Below are 16,895 nucleotides of genomic sequence, written 5' to 3'. Positions count from 1 at the left end.
TATGGAAGGAGATGAGATGCCCTTCAACAGATGAATGGATAAAGAAGATGTGGTTCTTATATACAGTGGAATATTACTCAGCTGTTAGAAAGGATGAACACCTACCATTTTCATCGACATGGATGGAACTGGAGGGGATTACGCTAAGTGAAATAAGTCAAGCAGAGAAAGACAATTATCGTATGGTTTCATTCATATGTGGAACATAAGGAATAGCACAGAGGACCACAGGGGAAGGGAGGGAAAACTGAATGGGGAGAAATCAGAGAGGGAGACAAACCATGAGAGACTCTGGACTAATAAACAGAATTGAATCTCTGTCAAGTACAAATTAGAATCTGTATAACACTAGTTTTAGAAATGCTCAGAGCAGGGCGCCTGGGTGGCTCAATCGTTAAGCATCTGCCTTCAGCTCAGGTCATGATCCCAGGGTCCTGGGATCAAGCCCCGCATCGGGCTCCCTGCTCAGTGGGAAGCCTGCTCCTTCCTCTCCCATTCCCCCTGCTTGTGTTCCTGCTCTTGCTATCTGTCTGTCAAATAAATCAATAAAATCTTTAAAAAAAAAAAAAAAAGCTCAGAGGGAAGTCATACCTTAAATGCTATCCAGTAAAAATGTAGAAGGAAGATAAATGAATCAAGCTTTTATCTCTGTCATCTGTTTACCAATCGAGTGTGACAGACCTTGCCAGTTTGGTCTGTTTTTATTTGTAGCATATAAAAAACTAGGCATGATACAAATTAGAAATTTGGTTTTATTATACTTGATATTCTTTTTTTTACTTTCTATGACTTTTATGATCCAGACTTGCCCTCCCAGATCAGACTTCTGCAAGGTTTACTCATCATCTCAGTGGGCTCTGATAGCCCAAATGGGGAGGGTACGCATCCGGGAAGCCATCCCCTGGGCCGCAGGCAGCATCCCCTCGCTCACACAGGGCCTCCTCCTCCCCCAGGGGTACAAGAAGCAGGCGGCACTGAAAGTGGATGACATCAGTCACCGCCTGACAGAGCAGCAGGAAGACTTCGCTAGCAAGACAGCTCAGTACCAGCAAGAGATGAGGCACCTCCATCGGGTGCTGCAGGACAAGCAGGATATCCTGGACCAGGCACTGCAGCAGAAAAGGTAGGGCCACCCCAGCCCCATAGAGTATGTTAATTTTGAATGTTTGCTAGAATTTTCCAGCAAAACCCTCTGGACCCGTTCTGTTTATTTTTTACATTTAAGTTTTATCTGAATGTAATATTGGTCTTAATTCTTATTTGCTCATTTTCTTTTTAAAATTTCCCCCCAGCAATTGACATATAGGATTGTGTAAGTTGAAGGTGTATAATGTGATGATTTGATACATGAATATCTTGTGAAATGGTTGCCACCACAAGGTTAGTTAACACCTCTCTCATCTTACCCAGTTCCCATTTTGTTGTGGTGCTGGTGACAGTGCAACCGTTAGGGTGGGAACATTGAAGATCCGCTCCCTTAGCAACTTTCAAGTATACAACAGTGGTGTTAACACTCTCACCATGCTGTGCTCCTCCTTTCCCTTAATCCCCCCTGTAGAACTCCCATTGTTTGAATATTGGACTTCTTAAATCAACCCGGGCCTCTAATTGTCCTTCCCTCTTTTCTCCTCTCGTTGATGCTTTTGTTTTATTCCATTTTCTTGGGAGACTTTTTATTTTTGATTAAATGTCTTATTTCTGCTTTTTCTTTTTTTCATTTCTGAGGATTTTAAAATCTCTGATCATTCCCTTCTTGTAAGATCATAGTCATAAGATGATGGGTGCGTTATGTTTTCTATGCATGTAAGTACTAAATCAGTTACACTTTACCCTTTAAATATAGGCTAGAGGAAGTGTTGCCAGTGTATTAAAAACATTGGGGATGTCGCATGCTCCATGAAGGTGAACTTGGTGGTCCTTCGTACTTAACTCTGCCTTTTCATAATGGCTGTGCTTTGACAGACTGGAATGTAAACTGATGCATGCAGAAGAATCGTAATACACTTATGGGATTTCTTCAGGTTATAGAAGGATCCATATATTTGATGTCATGCCCAATGCAGATATCTGTTTTCCATCAGCCAGATGCTTTTTTTTTTTTTTTAAGATTTTATTTATTTATTTGTCAGAGACAGAGCATGAGCAGGGGGAGTGGCAGGCAGAGAGAGAAGCAGGCTCCCCGCTGAGCAAGGAGCCCGATGCCCAGGACCCTGGGATCATGACTTGAGCCGAAGGCAGCTGCTTAACTGAGCCACCCAGGCTCCCCAGCCAGATGCTTCTTAAATGCAAGGCAGGATTAAGTCTTATCTATCATGGTTATCATGGTTTCTGTAGTCACAGAAGTTCTTACCACCATAAACAGCTAGTATGTAAAAAGTTGGGCTAATACCAAATTTCTTGCCAGATAGGAGGTTTAGAATCACAATAATAAAATGGCATTTTGTTTTTCACTTTCTCCTTTATTCCACTATCTGTCCTTAAATCGTTTGAAAGTTATGCATACTATTTCTATACTTTCAGTGGTTACCCTTAAAATTTTACAATGAATATTTAACATTAAAAAATCTAAATTTAGGGGCGTCTGGGTAGCCCAGTTGGTTAGGCCACCGACTCTTGATTTCAGCTCAGGTTTCGATCTCAGGGTTGTGAGTTCAAGCCCTACGTTGGGCTACAAAAAAAAAAAAAAAAAATCTGAATTTAATCAACATGTCTACATTTCTTCCCCCCAGTGCAAGATCTAATGCTCTTATCTAATTCTTTTCCCCCTCGGTTTATATGATGTCGTCTAGTGTCATTAGGTAGATAAAAGTGAAGAACAAAGATCTATTTCATATCATTATCTTTAGCCCCCCCAAATTAAATGTTACTAGTTTCTATATAGTTCTTTATTTTGATTTACCCACAGGTACCAATTTCTTTACTTACTGATTATTATAAATAAGACAACAGGCCCAAAATGGGCCTCACATATGCTAGCCCCACATCACCAAACCAAGACTTGACTTAATTACAGTTTTGGCTCCTCCAGAAAGGGAATCTTAAACTAGTCAGTCAAGAATTGTGTGGTCAATGATACTTAGGTCATATGCCTGGGAGACCCTTTGCCATCCCCTAAGGGAAAGTAACTTTGCAATAACCAACCCACTTTTGCTGAATATATCTTCCTTATTCCTGCTTCCTTCTGCCTATAAAAGTTTTTCATTTTGTACAGCTCCTCGGAGCTCGTTTCTCTCTGCTAGATGGAATGCTGCCCAATTCGAGTTTTGCTCAAATAAACTCTTAAAATTTTCTTATTTCCTCAGTTTATCTTTTAACATATCCTCTCTTACATCTCAGACCTTATTTCTCAAATTAGTTTCCTTCTTCCTAAAATATATTATTTATAAGTCTCTTTAGTAAGAGTCTGTTGGGAGTAAGCTTTCTGTTTATCTGGAAATGTCTGCATTTTTCCTTGATCCTTGTAGGATAATTTTTGCTGGCTACAGTATTTTACTTTGACAGTCTTCTTCTCTCAGCATATTCTACTATCTTCTCTGTTTGAGAAGTCTGTTTTGACAAGTCAAAAGACAAGTCTCTGACAAGCCTTTTGTCATTTTTTTTTTTTTAAGATTTTATTTATTTATTTGACAGAGAGAGAGATTGCGAGAGCAGGAACACAAGCAGGGGGAGTGGGAGAGGGAGAAGCAGGCTTCCCACCGAGCAGGGAGCCCGATGTGGGACTCGATCCCAGAACCCTGGGATCATGACCTGAGCCGAAGGCAGACGCTTAACGACTGAGCCACCCAGGCGCCCCCCTTTTGTCATTTTTTTAAAATAACTGACACAGGGGTGCCTGGGTGGCTCAGTTGGTTAAGTGTCCCACTCTTGATTTCAGCTCAGGTCATGATCTCAGGGTCATGAATCTGAGCCCTGCGTCGGGCTCTGTGCTCAGTGAAGAGTCTGCTAGAGATTCTCTCTCCCTCTTCCACTTGTGTGCTGTCTCTCTAAAATAAATAAATAAAGTCTTAAAAAAAAGGGCGCCTGGGTGGCTCAGATGGTTAAGCGTCTGCCTTCGGCTCAGGTCATGATCCCAGGGTCCTGGGATCAAGTCCCGCATCGGGCTCTCTGCTCCGTGGGAGCCTGCTTCTCCCTCTGCCTCTCTCTCTCTCTCTCATGAATAAAGAAATAAAATCTTAAAAAAAAAAAATCTCCTCTGTCTCTTGTATTCTGTAATTTAATTGGTGTGTGATTAACTGTACTTATCTACTTGGTGTAAGTTATTCTCTATATCTGTGATCTTGTGTCTTTCATTAGTCTAGAAAATTCTCATCTCTTAAAATAAGCCATTATCTCTTAAAATAAATTATTTCCCCTTATTCTTTCTAAGCTCCTTCTGGAGCTCAGATTAAATGTATGTTAGACTTTCCATGTGCCTTTTCAATTTTCCATCTTTTTTCTGGTCCACATTCTGGGTAATTTCTTCTGCTCAGTATTCCTGTTTACTAATTCTGTCTTCAGCTCTGTTCAATGTACTGTTTAACCCAGCCACTGAGTTTTTTATATCAACAACAGTGTATTTCATTTTCAGTTCTATTTGGTTCTTTAGAAAATCTGCCTAGTCGTTTTTAAAATAAATTCTTGGTCTTTGTTTATTTTAAATACATCTTTTATTTCTTTTAACATTTCACTTGTAGTTATTTTTTCAATATCTGAAATTTGGGGGAGTTTAAATTTTTTTTTTTTTGACTCTTGCTCTGTGTGGCTTGTTTCTTTCTACATACAGTAACTTTTTAACTATGAACGCATATATGGTTGGATTTAATCTGTAGAATCCTGAGGTTCTGGATTAAGGATGTTTTTCTCCAGAGAAGATTTGCATTTGCTTCTCTCTGGTGCAAGAGAATATTTCCAACCTGGAGCCACTTTAATTTCATTATTAATTTTAAAAATACACTACAGTAATGTTTTTTTAAAAACATACAAAAAGACTTTTAAAAGTCTTTTAAAAATGCTTTTATTACATTTGTTATATATTATGTATTATTATATTTAAAAATGCTATTATTATATTTATAGTGTATAACTCCTTAATATCCGGTATTTTTCTGCACTACATTCAGAGTGATTTCTTCTGCTCTATATTACAGTTTGCTAATTCTCTCTTCAGTTGTGTCCAGTGTACTATTTAACCCATCCATTGAGCTTTTCCCCTGATTGTCTCTAAAATGGCTGTTCACTCCACACAGGTGCTGGGGATGCCCAATCATGGGGAACAATGTAAATTCAAACTCCAGACCCATTTGAGAACAAGCTGGTGGCTACAGCCGCCTAGGAGACACTTAGCCTCTCAGAGCAGGTTTCTTTTGAAGATCGGCAGGTTTTCTACCCAGCCTTGCTTTCTTTAAGGGCCCTTCATGTGCCTCCACTTACCTGCCCAATTGTGGAACACGCAGTTAGTTCAGAGTGTTTCTGGGAAGAAGGGGGAGAAACGTGGATATGAGTGAGCCCTGGGGTTTTCTGTCCCACCCAGTTTGCATGGGCCCAACACCTAGTCTCCATTCTACAAAAATGTGGGTTTCTGGCACGGACTTTTCTCCTCAAAGCAATAAGCAACACTGTTCCCTTCCTGTGTGCTTTCAGTTTAGTCTTTATTTCTTTCTGCCCTTAGAGATTTCCTATTCTTGTTTTGAGTTTGGCTATGCATAGCTCATGATTGCTGTAATTTATCAAACATCTAGGTGTTTTGTGCCAGAAAAGAGAAATTTGGAGATTTATTTAAATACAGTTTAATTAAATAGCACCCAACATCCAGTGGGCATTAGGGGGGCTTGGAAGGAAGCAACAGTTCACAAGAGAAGTGACACTGGACAAGTGGGCATGTCACTGGCCTCCCTGAATCTCATTGTCCTCCTCCTTAAACAGCAGTGCTCAGCCCACTTGGTAGTCCAGTTTCTAGTATCTTCCATAACCACCTGGCCATGTCTGTGAAGGAGCCAGCCTCCCCACCATGCCCTCCTGCATGAGGCCTGCTCTTCCCCCCAGGCTGAGGCTGGTCTTTCTGTCCCCCTCACTCTCCCATGGGGCCCACCATCCTGTAAGGTGGTAGCTGGTACCCTGGTCTGTTCCCCCAGCAGACCACGGCCCTGTGAGGACATGGATACCTTGTCGGCCCAGTTTCCTCAGCACTCCACATGGTACCCGTCACAGAGTCCTGGGTACCCTTTCCTTTACTCGTACATCTTGGTTCTCTCTGGGTGCTCACTCCCAGCATGTGGTCTATCTAGGCCAGTCTTTTCTGCATCCTCGGTTATGAGCCCCATTCCACACAGTCCCCTCCTCAACCCCAGACTAACCCCATATGTCCGGGCCCCTCATTGGCTGTGCAGATGGGTGTTATGAGAGGTGCCTGATGTTGGCCAGGTCACAGCGGGGGCAGGTAGAGGGGACCTGGAGAGGCTTGCAGGGTTCATGCTGTGTGGGCGCTCACAGCGGGGCCGTTGTGTTGTATGTAGGTCAGCCACTGCAGGGACTGTATTTTATTCTTATACATGTTAATTCTTTAGAGAACAAAGGTCCAAAATAAAGGAAAAGGCAAAACTCAGTATTTTTTTCTGTTTCTACGGCACCTCAGCATTTCATTCAACCCTGGGAGCCTTTGCCTCAGAACCCAAGCACCATGGGATCTGTTCTCTGACATTAAGCATTCCTTCCTTTGAATTCTGGCTACTTTAAGAAGTATTTTTCTCATTGTGCTATTTTAAACTTTTCCTTTTTGTGTGTATTTCTCAGAGAAATGGAAGGCGAGCTTGAGGTTGTTTGGCAGTCTACCTCCAAGGAAAACCAAAGAATCCGAGAGTTGCTGCAGGCCGCGCTGCAGAGGCCCGGTGTGTGGGACGGCCCTGGGGAGGTGCGCTGGGCGGCAGCAGCTCTGTCGACTGCGACATGAAGCCGCCTCCCGCCTCCCGCCGCCACCACAGCCCGCGCCGTGACTGGGGCCCTGGCCCAGAGCTCTGCCTTCCCCGGGACTGGGAGGCACAGGGGAAGGGCCCACTCCCACTTCCCGCTGCAGCGTTTCTCCTCATCAGGGCAAGGTAGAAATAAATTGTCACAGAAATTTAATCCATTTTTTTTTACATTTTGCTTTATTTGACTCATACAGTGCTGAGCTGTATTTTTGCCTACTGGCTGCCTCGCCACAGAGCCAGGCCCTGTGAGACCCATTGCTCAGGGTGCCAGGGGACCCGAGGAGCTGGCCTGGCTCTGGGCATCTAGATTTGCAGCCGGGAGAGTGCTGGAGGGAGCAGGCGGTGGGACGGAGCGCTCACGCGGCAGGGTAGGTGCGTGAGGTCAGCTGGACACGTCCAGTGCTGAGCTGACCCTGTCATTCGCTCTGGGTGCCGTTTTGGCATGTGGTAAAAGGTAGGTGCTAGCATTCACACCCCAGTTAGTTACACAAACTCTGTTCTGCCCCATCTTCCTGCCCTTCTTTATCTTCCTGGAAAGGCAACTTTTCTGGGGCCACCTAGCACCAAGGTGGGGTCCCTGCCCCAGTCCCACCACCGAGAAGGATGCCAGGGGCTGGGGTTCTGCTCCTCTCTGCCACCTCCTCAGGCAGGTGACCCCAGCCTCTCAGGACCATCCCCTGGCACTTCCTGGTGCCAGTGCCGGCCACCCAGGGCTGCTTGTCCCTGGCATGCTGGAAGAACGTGGGACATCAGGCTGCCACGGGACCCTGAGAGTGGTGTGGAGGGCAGAATCCCAGAACACAGCCTTTTACAGGCCCTTCCCAGTGCAGCCCGGCCTCGGTGCGGGTGCAGGCCAGCCCTGGGCCCTGGTTGGGTGCGAAAGTTACATGCCTGAGCTCTGATTGCTAGTTGGGAGTCGAGATAGAAGATCACAGTTTTACGTTTTATTCAACTTGTTCAACAGTTCAACGATTCTAATTTATTTTCATTTGACCGGAGGTAGGGCAACACACCGGGATTTCAAACTCCCTGTCATCTCCCTCGGAGGTGACCTAGCAAACAACTTCGATGTTCTTTCCAGAGAACCCAGCAGCTCTCTGGCAGCGTGTAAAGAGGCTGCAAGGCCCCAGCGCCCCCGCGAGTCTCTCACCTTCCAGCCGTCTGCTTGGAGGGTGGCTTGTCGTGGGAACCCTGCTCTTGTCACATACGTAGAGAGCCACTTTTGTCATTCCTGGCTTTGTCCCACCTTCTGTGAGAACATTTTGTTCCCTGGAGAAGTGAACGTTTGTACATTTCTGCCTTAAGTTATTACATGTTACAAACATACTTGGCAAGTCTGGTGACCCCTGGACCTCGTCACAGCCAGGCAGGGGTGGGGTCGTGCAGCACTCAGCTCTGCCAGCCTCCCGCTAGTTTGCTGTCTGCATGTGGCAGGTGGGCTCAGAGTCCAGGGTGTGAAGGAGGGCCAGGCAGGCAAAGCGGCGAGAGACAAAGCTGCTGAGGGGCCCAGGGACTGAACTTCGATGCTTCGTGGGGGAACTGGAATGCCCTGGGCCTTGCCGGATGGGCAGGGTTTCAGGAGCTGGAGAAGGGCAGAGAGGGCTGTGTGGGCCGGGGCAAGAACTCAGGAGCCGCAGGAGGGGCGTTCGGGCTGGAGGTTGGGGTGGGCGGGGAGGCCAGACTGGCCCTGGGAAAGCCCGGACTGCTGTGAGGGACTCCTGTAGGAGCCTGTAGGGCTTCATCCTGCAGGTACCAATCGGAGCAGGAGCGGGGCCATTCCTGCTTGGTCCTGGGGAATCTGTATATGGCTCTAGAATGGTCCCAATCAGGTGAACAGTTATAAAACGGGCCCCAGGAGCCCTGCTGCCTTTGGTATTAGTCCGGGGCAATTCCGGCCCGGGTGCAGAGAGGCTGGGGCCCAGCAGGGATGTGGCTGTGAGCTTGAGGGGACAGCAGGCGAGGAGCTGCCCTCAGTTTTCCAGTCGATCTGCTCAGAGGGTCGGCGGGGGTGGGTCGAAGTGGCTCCCGCCCCTCAGGCTCCAAGAAGAGAGGGAGAGGCCACCCTTTCCCAGCAGCTTCTCTCTGTGGAGATCCGTGGGGCCTCCCACTCTGAGGAGAGGAGGAAATCCTGATTTGTGTTTCTTTCAGTGCAGTTTATTTAGTCAGCAAATATACACGGAGTGCTTATCTCTGCACGGTGTCGAGAACAGTAGCAGTGACAAAGGCAGACACAGTTACAGAGCCTGCTAGGTGCTTGGAAGAAAACAGGACTGCAACAATGGCCTCATCACCTTCATGGCTGCTGTGGGAGCTACAGGGTGAACCCCGTGCAGAACATTCAAAAACCTCGTTGCACGGAAGCACAGTCATGATCTGATCCTTCAAAACAAAAAATAGTATTTCCCAGGAACAGCCCAGAACGTTCTCTTTTCCCCCCATCTCCCAATGCCCTGCCCCACTATCTTGCAGGAAAGCTCACCTGATCAGTCTCTAGGTACCCTGCTAGCTCCTTTATCTCCGAATTCCCAAGTGATAGTTCGTGCTGGGCCGTGCGATCCCAAGCCGCTTCACAAGGAAGTGTGTCCGGACTCTCTGAAGGGCCGATCTCTGCTTGCAGGAAGGCAAGCCAGGGACTCGGAGCCACATAAGAAATGTCATTTCTCTGAGGAGCATGGAAGAGAGTCCGGGGGAGAGAAGTTCATGAAAGGCTGTGGGTAGGAGGTAACATTTCAGTGGGCATTAGATGCGGAGTTGGATTTCCCCAGAAGAAAATTCTGTAAAGAAAGACGAGGCCTCAGTAGGTGTAGATGCACTTAGGGAAGATGAGGTCAGACTGGAGTAGGGTTGGTGTTTCATGCCAGATGACTGGTGCCCTTAAAAAAGACAACTGTGTGAGGACGGAGACACCCAGGGAGGACGCCATGTGACAACAGCCAGGGTTGGAGAGACGTAGCTGTAGGCCAAGGACGACAGCTGGGCGTGCTCGCAACCCCAGAAGCTAGGAAGAGGCCGTGAAGGAACCCCTCCCAGGTTTCAGAGGGAGCACGGCCCATGCCCACACCTGGAGTTTGGACTTCTAGCTTCCAGAACCGAGGCGATAGATCTATTGGTTTTGGAGCCAAAAGAGAAGAAAGCAGGACAAGCCCCCAGATCCGTGGGTTTCCAGAACAAGCAGGGTCTCCGTGCAGTGACAGGAAATCTTCTGTATGTGCTGGAGCACAAGGGGGTGAGAACACACCTTTTCAACTGAATACACTTTAAAAGGTAATCTAACTATAGATCGAGGACTTCTGATGAAAATCTCGCCCCCAAATTGGGATGTGCCGTAAACCTAAAACATACCCCAGATTCTGAAAATTTACTATGAAAAGAAGAATGTGAAATATCTCACCAATAATTTTTATACTGGTTATATGTTGAGATAGCATTTTGGATGTGTTGGGTGAAATAAAATCTGTTGTGAAAATTGATAATTTTACCTGTTTTTGTTTCTACTTTTTAAAAGTGGCCACTGGAAAAATTTAAACTACATATGTGACTCACAGTATACTTCTCTTGGACAGTTGTGTATGGACCTAAATGTGAAAGGCAAAACTAAGTTTCTAGATAGGTCATGACTTTGGGTCAGGGAAGGATTGCTTTCTTTCTTTTTTATTTTTTTTTATGATTTTATTTATTTATTTATTTATTTATTTTAGAGAGAGAATGAGGGGGAGGGGCAGAGGGAGAGAGAGAATCTCCAGCTGACTCCCTGCTGAGCATGGAGTCCAACACAGGGCTCCATCTCAAGACCCTGAGATAATGACCTGAGCCAAAACCAAGAGCCCGACACTCGACTGACTGAGCCACCCAGGCGCCCCCACGGAAGGATTTCTTAAAGAAGACCCGGAAAGCTCTAACCACAGAGGAAAGTAACACATTTGACAGCAATACAATTAATGAAGAGCTCTTCACCTGAGTGGAAGGACAAGCCACACGGAGCTGACAGAGGCCTTTGGTCCAGAAAGCATGAAGGAGGCCAGGAAGCAGAAGACAGCCCAAGAGAAAATGGGGAGAGGCGCGCACGGACATTTCGAAGGAGTAACATAAATAAGTACGTGAAGAGGAGACAGGGAAACCACAAGGACACCCACTGAACCCATCAAAAATATTGAGTGTCTGACAAAGCCAACCAAGCCAGTTTGAGGAACAGTACAAGCATGGTCAGAGCATGCTGTCCATACAGCTCCCTGACGGAAACACCGAAAATGCCCTTGAAGCGGGGGGTCGGGGGGCCCCCTGGCAGAATGAAACACCCACATCAACAGGAGCCCTTCCCCGGCTGTGGTACCAACACAGTGATGCGCTTGTGTCATGTTCAAAACCATGCAAAGCCGGGCAGTGTGTTCTCTGGGGACAGACGTGTGTGGTTGAAACACCAGAGAAAGTCACAGAAAGAAAACGCAGCTCCCGCAGACTGGGAGGCACCAGAGCGGCCTTTCCTTGGGTACTGTTTTTACAACATAATGGAGACATCAGGTGACCTTTTTTGTATGTGCCCTTAAAGAATGAGTCGGAATTTGCATAGTGAAAGAATTCCAGTAAAGTTTTGGGAAAATGGGACAATAAGACTGCAGATGGAGGGCAAATGGCGGAGCCACATGGCCACACAGCGCTGGGAGAAGCGGGTGGCGCTGAGGACTCGGGCAGGGAGCCCTGGAGGGTGGTGTCTGTCTCTGGGGAAATGAAAGAGCAGAGTGGATGCTGGGACAGCCCCTTGGCTATGGTCCCAGGAGGGAGGGTGGAGGGGTTCCAGACTCTGGAAGCAGGAGGGGGAACACATGGGGAGGAGGGAGGCTTCCAGAGGCTTGGGGACCACGAAGGCACTTTCACTGGGGACACAGAGGGCCACCCGCCCCATTCGGTCTGCTGTGTGCCTCTCTCCAGTGAAATTGCCCCAGAAGCTGAGCGACCCCCACGCCCCTAGTGGGGCAAGGAGGGAAGCGGGCAAGGGCGTGAATAACACAGGCCACGGGGGGCAGTGGACAGCCAGTGAAACCCCTGCCCCTGGTATTGCCCTGCTCAGATGCAGCCACTTCCCCCTCACCACGTCCTGGATGACACCATAGCCCCGGCCAGGAAGGCGGCTCTGCGTTCAGTCCGGCCTCTGGGGCTTCCTTGGAGCCTTGGGGCACTGGGAAGAGAGAGGCCAGGCTGGTTGCCCACTCCATGGTGGAGGGCAGCCTGTGACCCAGTCCCTGTTGCACCCGCCCCTCTCTGTCCTGGGGTTGGGGCACCCACAGAGCGGGGCCCTCCCGAGGTTCTGCAGGGACCCTGCCTGCTCCTTGGGGGAGATGTTTCTCATTGCACGTGGGGCCAGGACGCACGCAGGTTCGCACAGTGGAGCCAGCAGAAATGGGCAGAACAGGGCAGGAGCAGAAGCAGGGAAAGAGATGAGTGGATTCCAGAGATTGGAGACTGGACCCTGGGGTTAGCCAGAGCCTGCAAACCTCCCCGGAGTGAGTGAGTGAGTGAGTGAGTGAGTGAGTGAACTCGAGGCTAAGGGGGGGGAGGGGGAGGGAGCAGTTCCCAGCAGCCAGGGCTTGTGAGCTGTGTGGCACAGGTCCACTCCCCTCAGCAGGGAGGGGACTGTCACCTCCTTGATTCCTCAAGCAGCTGGGCTCAGAGGGCGGGGGTTCCCTCCCTCCAGGAGGACACACACACCCCTAGATATTCCTAGATGTAAGGTCTGGGTCACTCCGGGCGGCCTCTCTGTTCGACACAGGCTTCCCATTAGCAGCAAAAACCCCTCAAGTGTCCCACATCTAAATGAGAAACCACTCCGGGACCGCCCCCACTCCCCATCCTGTCTCCGTGGAGAGCCTGAGCCCCGGCACGCTGCTGTGCTCCAGCCTGCTGCTGGGAACATTTGTACACAGGTTTTTGTGTGGACGTGTTTTCATTCTTTTTGGGTAAATCCCTAGGGCTGGATTTGCTGCATCACGGGAGTTCCTGTATGTCTGACCAGGTAACGTATCTCAGGCCCATAAGGACAAATACTGCATGGCTCCACTTACGTGACGTACTTAGTCAAATTCAGAGACAGAAAGTAGGATCTGGGGCAAAGGAGCAAACGGGGAGTTAGTGTTTAAAGGAGTGAGTGAATTCCTGTTACTTGTTTTATGGCGAGACTGTAAATCCTTGACATTTTAAAGACTCTGCACATTCCACGGACTCTTTACAAGTTCTTCTGCCCCAAATCCAGGTAGTTGGTGAGCACCTGGCTATATGGTCTTTGTGGTCCCCCAAAGACTCTGAACCATTACCAGCTGCAGCGGGAAGGAATATAAGACCACGTGACCTTAGGAACTGAAGAAAGTTCGACAACTTGAAGGCACGTCTGGATCAAGTTTGAGTGGTAAAGGCAGGTCCAGCATCTGTGTGAGGGTTTGACCCTTCCTCTAAGGAGGAAGGTGAAGCAGAGGAGGACAAGAGAGCAAGAGGCTGTGGAGAATAGAGACGGTAAGATGCAGATGGTGTTCGTAAATAATGCTGCAAGCACCTTTGCAATGGGAAAAAGCACAGTTTGAAAGTGAGGGTCAAGAGCTTTAGCTGAAGCTTAAGAAGTAAGAGAGTTGTATGAAAGAAAAAAAAAACCCTGCAACTTCCCAGGAAGTGTGCTCTGAGAGGGCCTAGGTTGAGTGGGGCGAAACTTCAGCCCTGTGGTGGAAGAACTGGATGCCTAAGGAGCCAAAGGTCTCCGAGAATTCACGGCTGGGGTGGGGGGTGGGGGTGTTAAATCCAGATTATTTTCCTTGAGGGCAGAAAAAGACTTATGCTAATTTGGTTGAACACTCACTCTGCCAGGGCAAAACAAAAAAGAAGCAACAGCTTTATGAAAGGAAGAGCTCACCAAGGACCCCAAATTCACTGAAGTATATTTCTGACCCTTAACAAAGGAGCCACATGCCCAGATGTTCCAAACTCAGCACCTGGCAGAGGTCCCAGGAGACCAGGGGATCCACAGAAGTTTAAGGCTAACTTTCGGTGATCCCTACCATTGCAGGAGGGGCGTGTGCGGGTGCTAGGCCCACCTAAGGATACTTACAGATTTGGATCTGGACGCCTGGGGAGAGGCTGAGTCACCTGCAGTCACAGGGCTGGCTCCAGGCAACATCCTCCCACCCACCTCCCAACCCTGCCCTCCTCACGTGACTTCTTTTAGACCATCAGCCCTTTGGAGGCAACTTTGACCCAGGGAGGATTCCGCAGTGTTTTGCAGATATAGACGCACCACCGGCAACTAGTTTGAGTGCTGCTGTATTAGCAAAGACTTTAGGGAATGACACAAACAAACCTGTGAGCAGGTTTGGGGGCAGCAGGTCCCACCCTGCAGGGCCTCTGGCCTCCGGCTCAGGGGGGGATGAGCCTGCATGGAAGCGCTGGGCATGGTGCACAGGGGAGCACTGACTCTGAGACTAAGGGTCCCCACGTTCTTCAGGTGGCTTTAAGAAACAAGCCTGAGGAACCCGCCCGCCCACAGTGCCCCCAGTGCCACCACCCGTGGCTTGCCCGGCTCTTTCCTGTGACCGTTGATCTCTTTTGGATATCTGAGATGCTGTCAGATTTATCCCAATGCAAAACAACCGGAGGGGTGGTTTTGATAACAGTACAATGCTCCTGGCGAGGGGGGGGGAGGGGGTTCTCCATCCAGAGAAAGAACTTATCTGAGACAAGGGATTAGAGCTGCCACCTGAGTCAGCCTTTGTGGGGAGGGGGGGGTCTGTGGGTGGGTCTGTCCCCAGCCCCTCCTAGCACATCCAGAGCTCTGTGGCCTTCACATGCTTCATTATCTCTGGGGCCTCAGTTTCCCCATCAGGTAAGGGAGAGTGTGCAACCTGTTTTCTGCCCCACAGTCAGGTGAGCGCAGACTGGGCTACAGGAACAGCAATACCGCCAAAGGGAACTGCCCCGGGGCCGGAGCGGCAGGTGCATTGGGCACAGGCACCCAGGTGAGGCCTCAGGGCCGGGTTGGTGAGTTGCCAAACTCTTCTGCCCAGGCAGTGGTGCTGGAACCCAGTCACTGCCCGAGGGGAGCCGGAAAAACTTGCCCACCCTCCTGCGGGCTTGGCCAGAGCCAGGAGGGACGAAGGCACCCGCCCTGACCAGCGGTTCCTCCTTGCGCCGCCTGCCAGGGGCTGTAAATCTAACCTGTTAAGGCAATAAAAGAGCTGGTTCCAAAGTTTATCCCCTCTGATGCCAGTTTTTGGAGGGAGTTCCCCTAATAGGATGTAGCCTATTGGGGGGTATCTGGTTAAGGAAAAAACAATGATGAGCAGCACAAAAACATTTCTGCATAGAAATTAGCTTGTCTGGCCCTCCCCTTTGTGTGCGCTGGATCCAAGCTTCATTGCTTAAAAAAAAAGAAGAAAAGAAAAGAAAAAAAAAAAAGAGTTTAATAATTACCTTTGTTGACCTCTGTACCTTCTGGCTTCCTTCACTCCTGGGCACAAGACATGGCCATTCCTGGGTGCGACCGTGCAGACGCGCAGACGCCTCCAGCAGCCGCCCTGGGCAGCTCCCCGGACCCCAGGAGGGCAAGAAGCAGGTAAGGCCGAAGGGTGATGGGAAGGCTCCGCACTCTCCCGGCTAGGGCCTGGGGAAGACTTTATTTAGAGAAAGGGTCCAGGAAATGACCACCAACCAGCTCAGCCTGGAGCTGATTCTCCCCAGCATTGCATGCCTGGTGTCACTTGGTGCAGAAGCATCCCCTCTATGGGTCTGTCCCGCGCCAGGCACCTTCATCTTGGGAAGTGATCATGGGGAAAGCATTCCTTCGTCAGACTTGATTCCACTAAGGATATTCCAGGATGTTTAAAAATACTTCTTTTTACTTTTGGAAAAAAAAGGAGTTGGAGGTAGAATGACTTTGGGGCGTGTCGTTGCTGGTGGGCAGGAGCTGACAGCTCAGGCCCCTGGGGGCTGCGGGGCAGCTGGGAAAATGCACAGGAGCCCCCTTCCTCCTCCTCCCCTCCCCCCACAGCATCCATGGTGGTCCTGCGGGTTGTTAGCCCCAGGAATGAACAGATCATCCCTAAGGGGTTGACAAGGGTGCTTCCCGGAAACAGTAGCTAAGAAGCTGCTTTTGGAGCTCGGCCCATGGGCCCGGGAGGGTCATCCAGGAAAGTGAGCCAGGATCGTGCTGGCTGAGCCCGGGTCTGCGTCTCGTCCGCTCAGCATGTGCTGAGTCAAGGCCCCTGCTCTCCTTGCAGCCTCCTAGAACTGGTGGGAGGGGAAAATGGAGAAGACAAGCCTGAGAAACAGGAGAGAGGATGAGAGGTCCATCCAGAGCATCCAGAGTAAGGAACCCAAGACCACAAGTCTCCAGAAGGAGGTAAGGCCGTCCCTCGGCACTGGCCCTTCCCAGGTCAAGCACGCTAAGCAGCGGTCCCAGTGAAGACCTCACTGATCTCTCATTTGTAAAGCACATCTCAAAGCAAACAATTCCTTGGACTTCCCTCTTTTCTTCTGGCCAGTGAATTCAGCATTTTCCTGCGAGGTTAATGCATGTGTGTTTCTGTGAGCCAGGTGGGACTCACAGAGGGACTGGTGTTTGCTCAGACCCGTGGCCTCAGGGATGGTCAGAGAGGACCTTCTGATGTTGGAGTCCCCCCCCACCCCATAGCATCTTCACCAAGTATCTGCCTTGTATGTGCCTCGTATTCCTTCAGTGATGGGAAACTTATTCCTTTTTAGTGTCTAGCAGGGGTAGCAAGTGTGACATGGGTGTGACGTGGATGATCCCTGAGATGGAACGTAGTAGTGGCTGGACTTGGAGGTGCCGGCACCCCAGAGGGGGCCCGTGTCACTCAGGGCTGGCACTGGGGCTGTAAGGAAGGGGAGCTTGCAGGCAGATAGGCGTGGAGGCTCAGCTTCAAGCCCCCAGGATGAGAAGGGAGAGCCCCAGAACAA

At 49.3% G+C, this 16,895-nt stretch overlaps 2 protein-coding genes across 6 annotated transcripts in view; both read left to right on the top strand.

The window, feature by feature from the left end:
- Nucleotides 1–7,060, top strand: part of CEP89 (centrosomal protein 89) — a 74,470-nt gene extending 67,410 nt beyond the window's left edge. For all 5 annotated transcript variants that reach the window (XM_064581919.1, XM_045891217.3, XM_045891216.3 and 2 more), the window contains 2 exons: nucleotides 954–1,123; nucleotides 6,769–7,060. In XM_064581919.1, the coding sequence (XP_064437989.1) occupies nucleotides 954–1,123; nucleotides 6,769–6,925 (327 nt within the window). In that variant the 3' untranslated portion in view covers nucleotides 6,926–7,060. The remainder of the gene's footprint in view (nucleotides 1–953; nucleotides 1,124–6,768) is intronic.
- Nucleotides 7,061–12,519: 5,459 nt separating this feature from the next.
- SLC7A9 (solute carrier family 7 member 9) overlaps nucleotides 12,520–16,895 on the top strand; it is a 36,468-nt gene continuing 32,092 nt past the window's right edge. Inside the window, exons 1-4 of the mRNA XM_045890332.2 lie at nucleotides 12,520–13,445; nucleotides 14,840–14,935; nucleotides 15,438–15,531; nucleotides 16,196–16,317. Coding sequence (XP_045746288.1) covers nucleotides 16,222–16,317 — 96 coding nt within the window. The 5' untranslated portion in view covers nucleotides 12,520–13,445; nucleotides 14,840–14,935; nucleotides 15,438–15,531; nucleotides 16,196–16,221. The remainder of the gene's footprint in view (nucleotides 13,446–14,839; nucleotides 14,936–15,437; nucleotides 15,532–16,195; nucleotides 16,318–16,895) is intronic.

This window comes from Mirounga angustirostris, unplaced genomic scaffold (assembly GCF_029215605.1).
Source record: "Mirounga angustirostris isolate CCGP_5_RB_7025 unplaced genomic scaffold, mMirAng1.0.hap1 SCAF_16, whole genome shotgun sequence".
Classification (NCBI taxonomy): domain Eukaryota; kingdom Metazoa; phylum Chordata; class Mammalia; order Carnivora; family Phocidae; genus Mirounga; species Mirounga angustirostris.
This window is presented reverse-complemented; position numbering and strand designations above follow the sequence as displayed.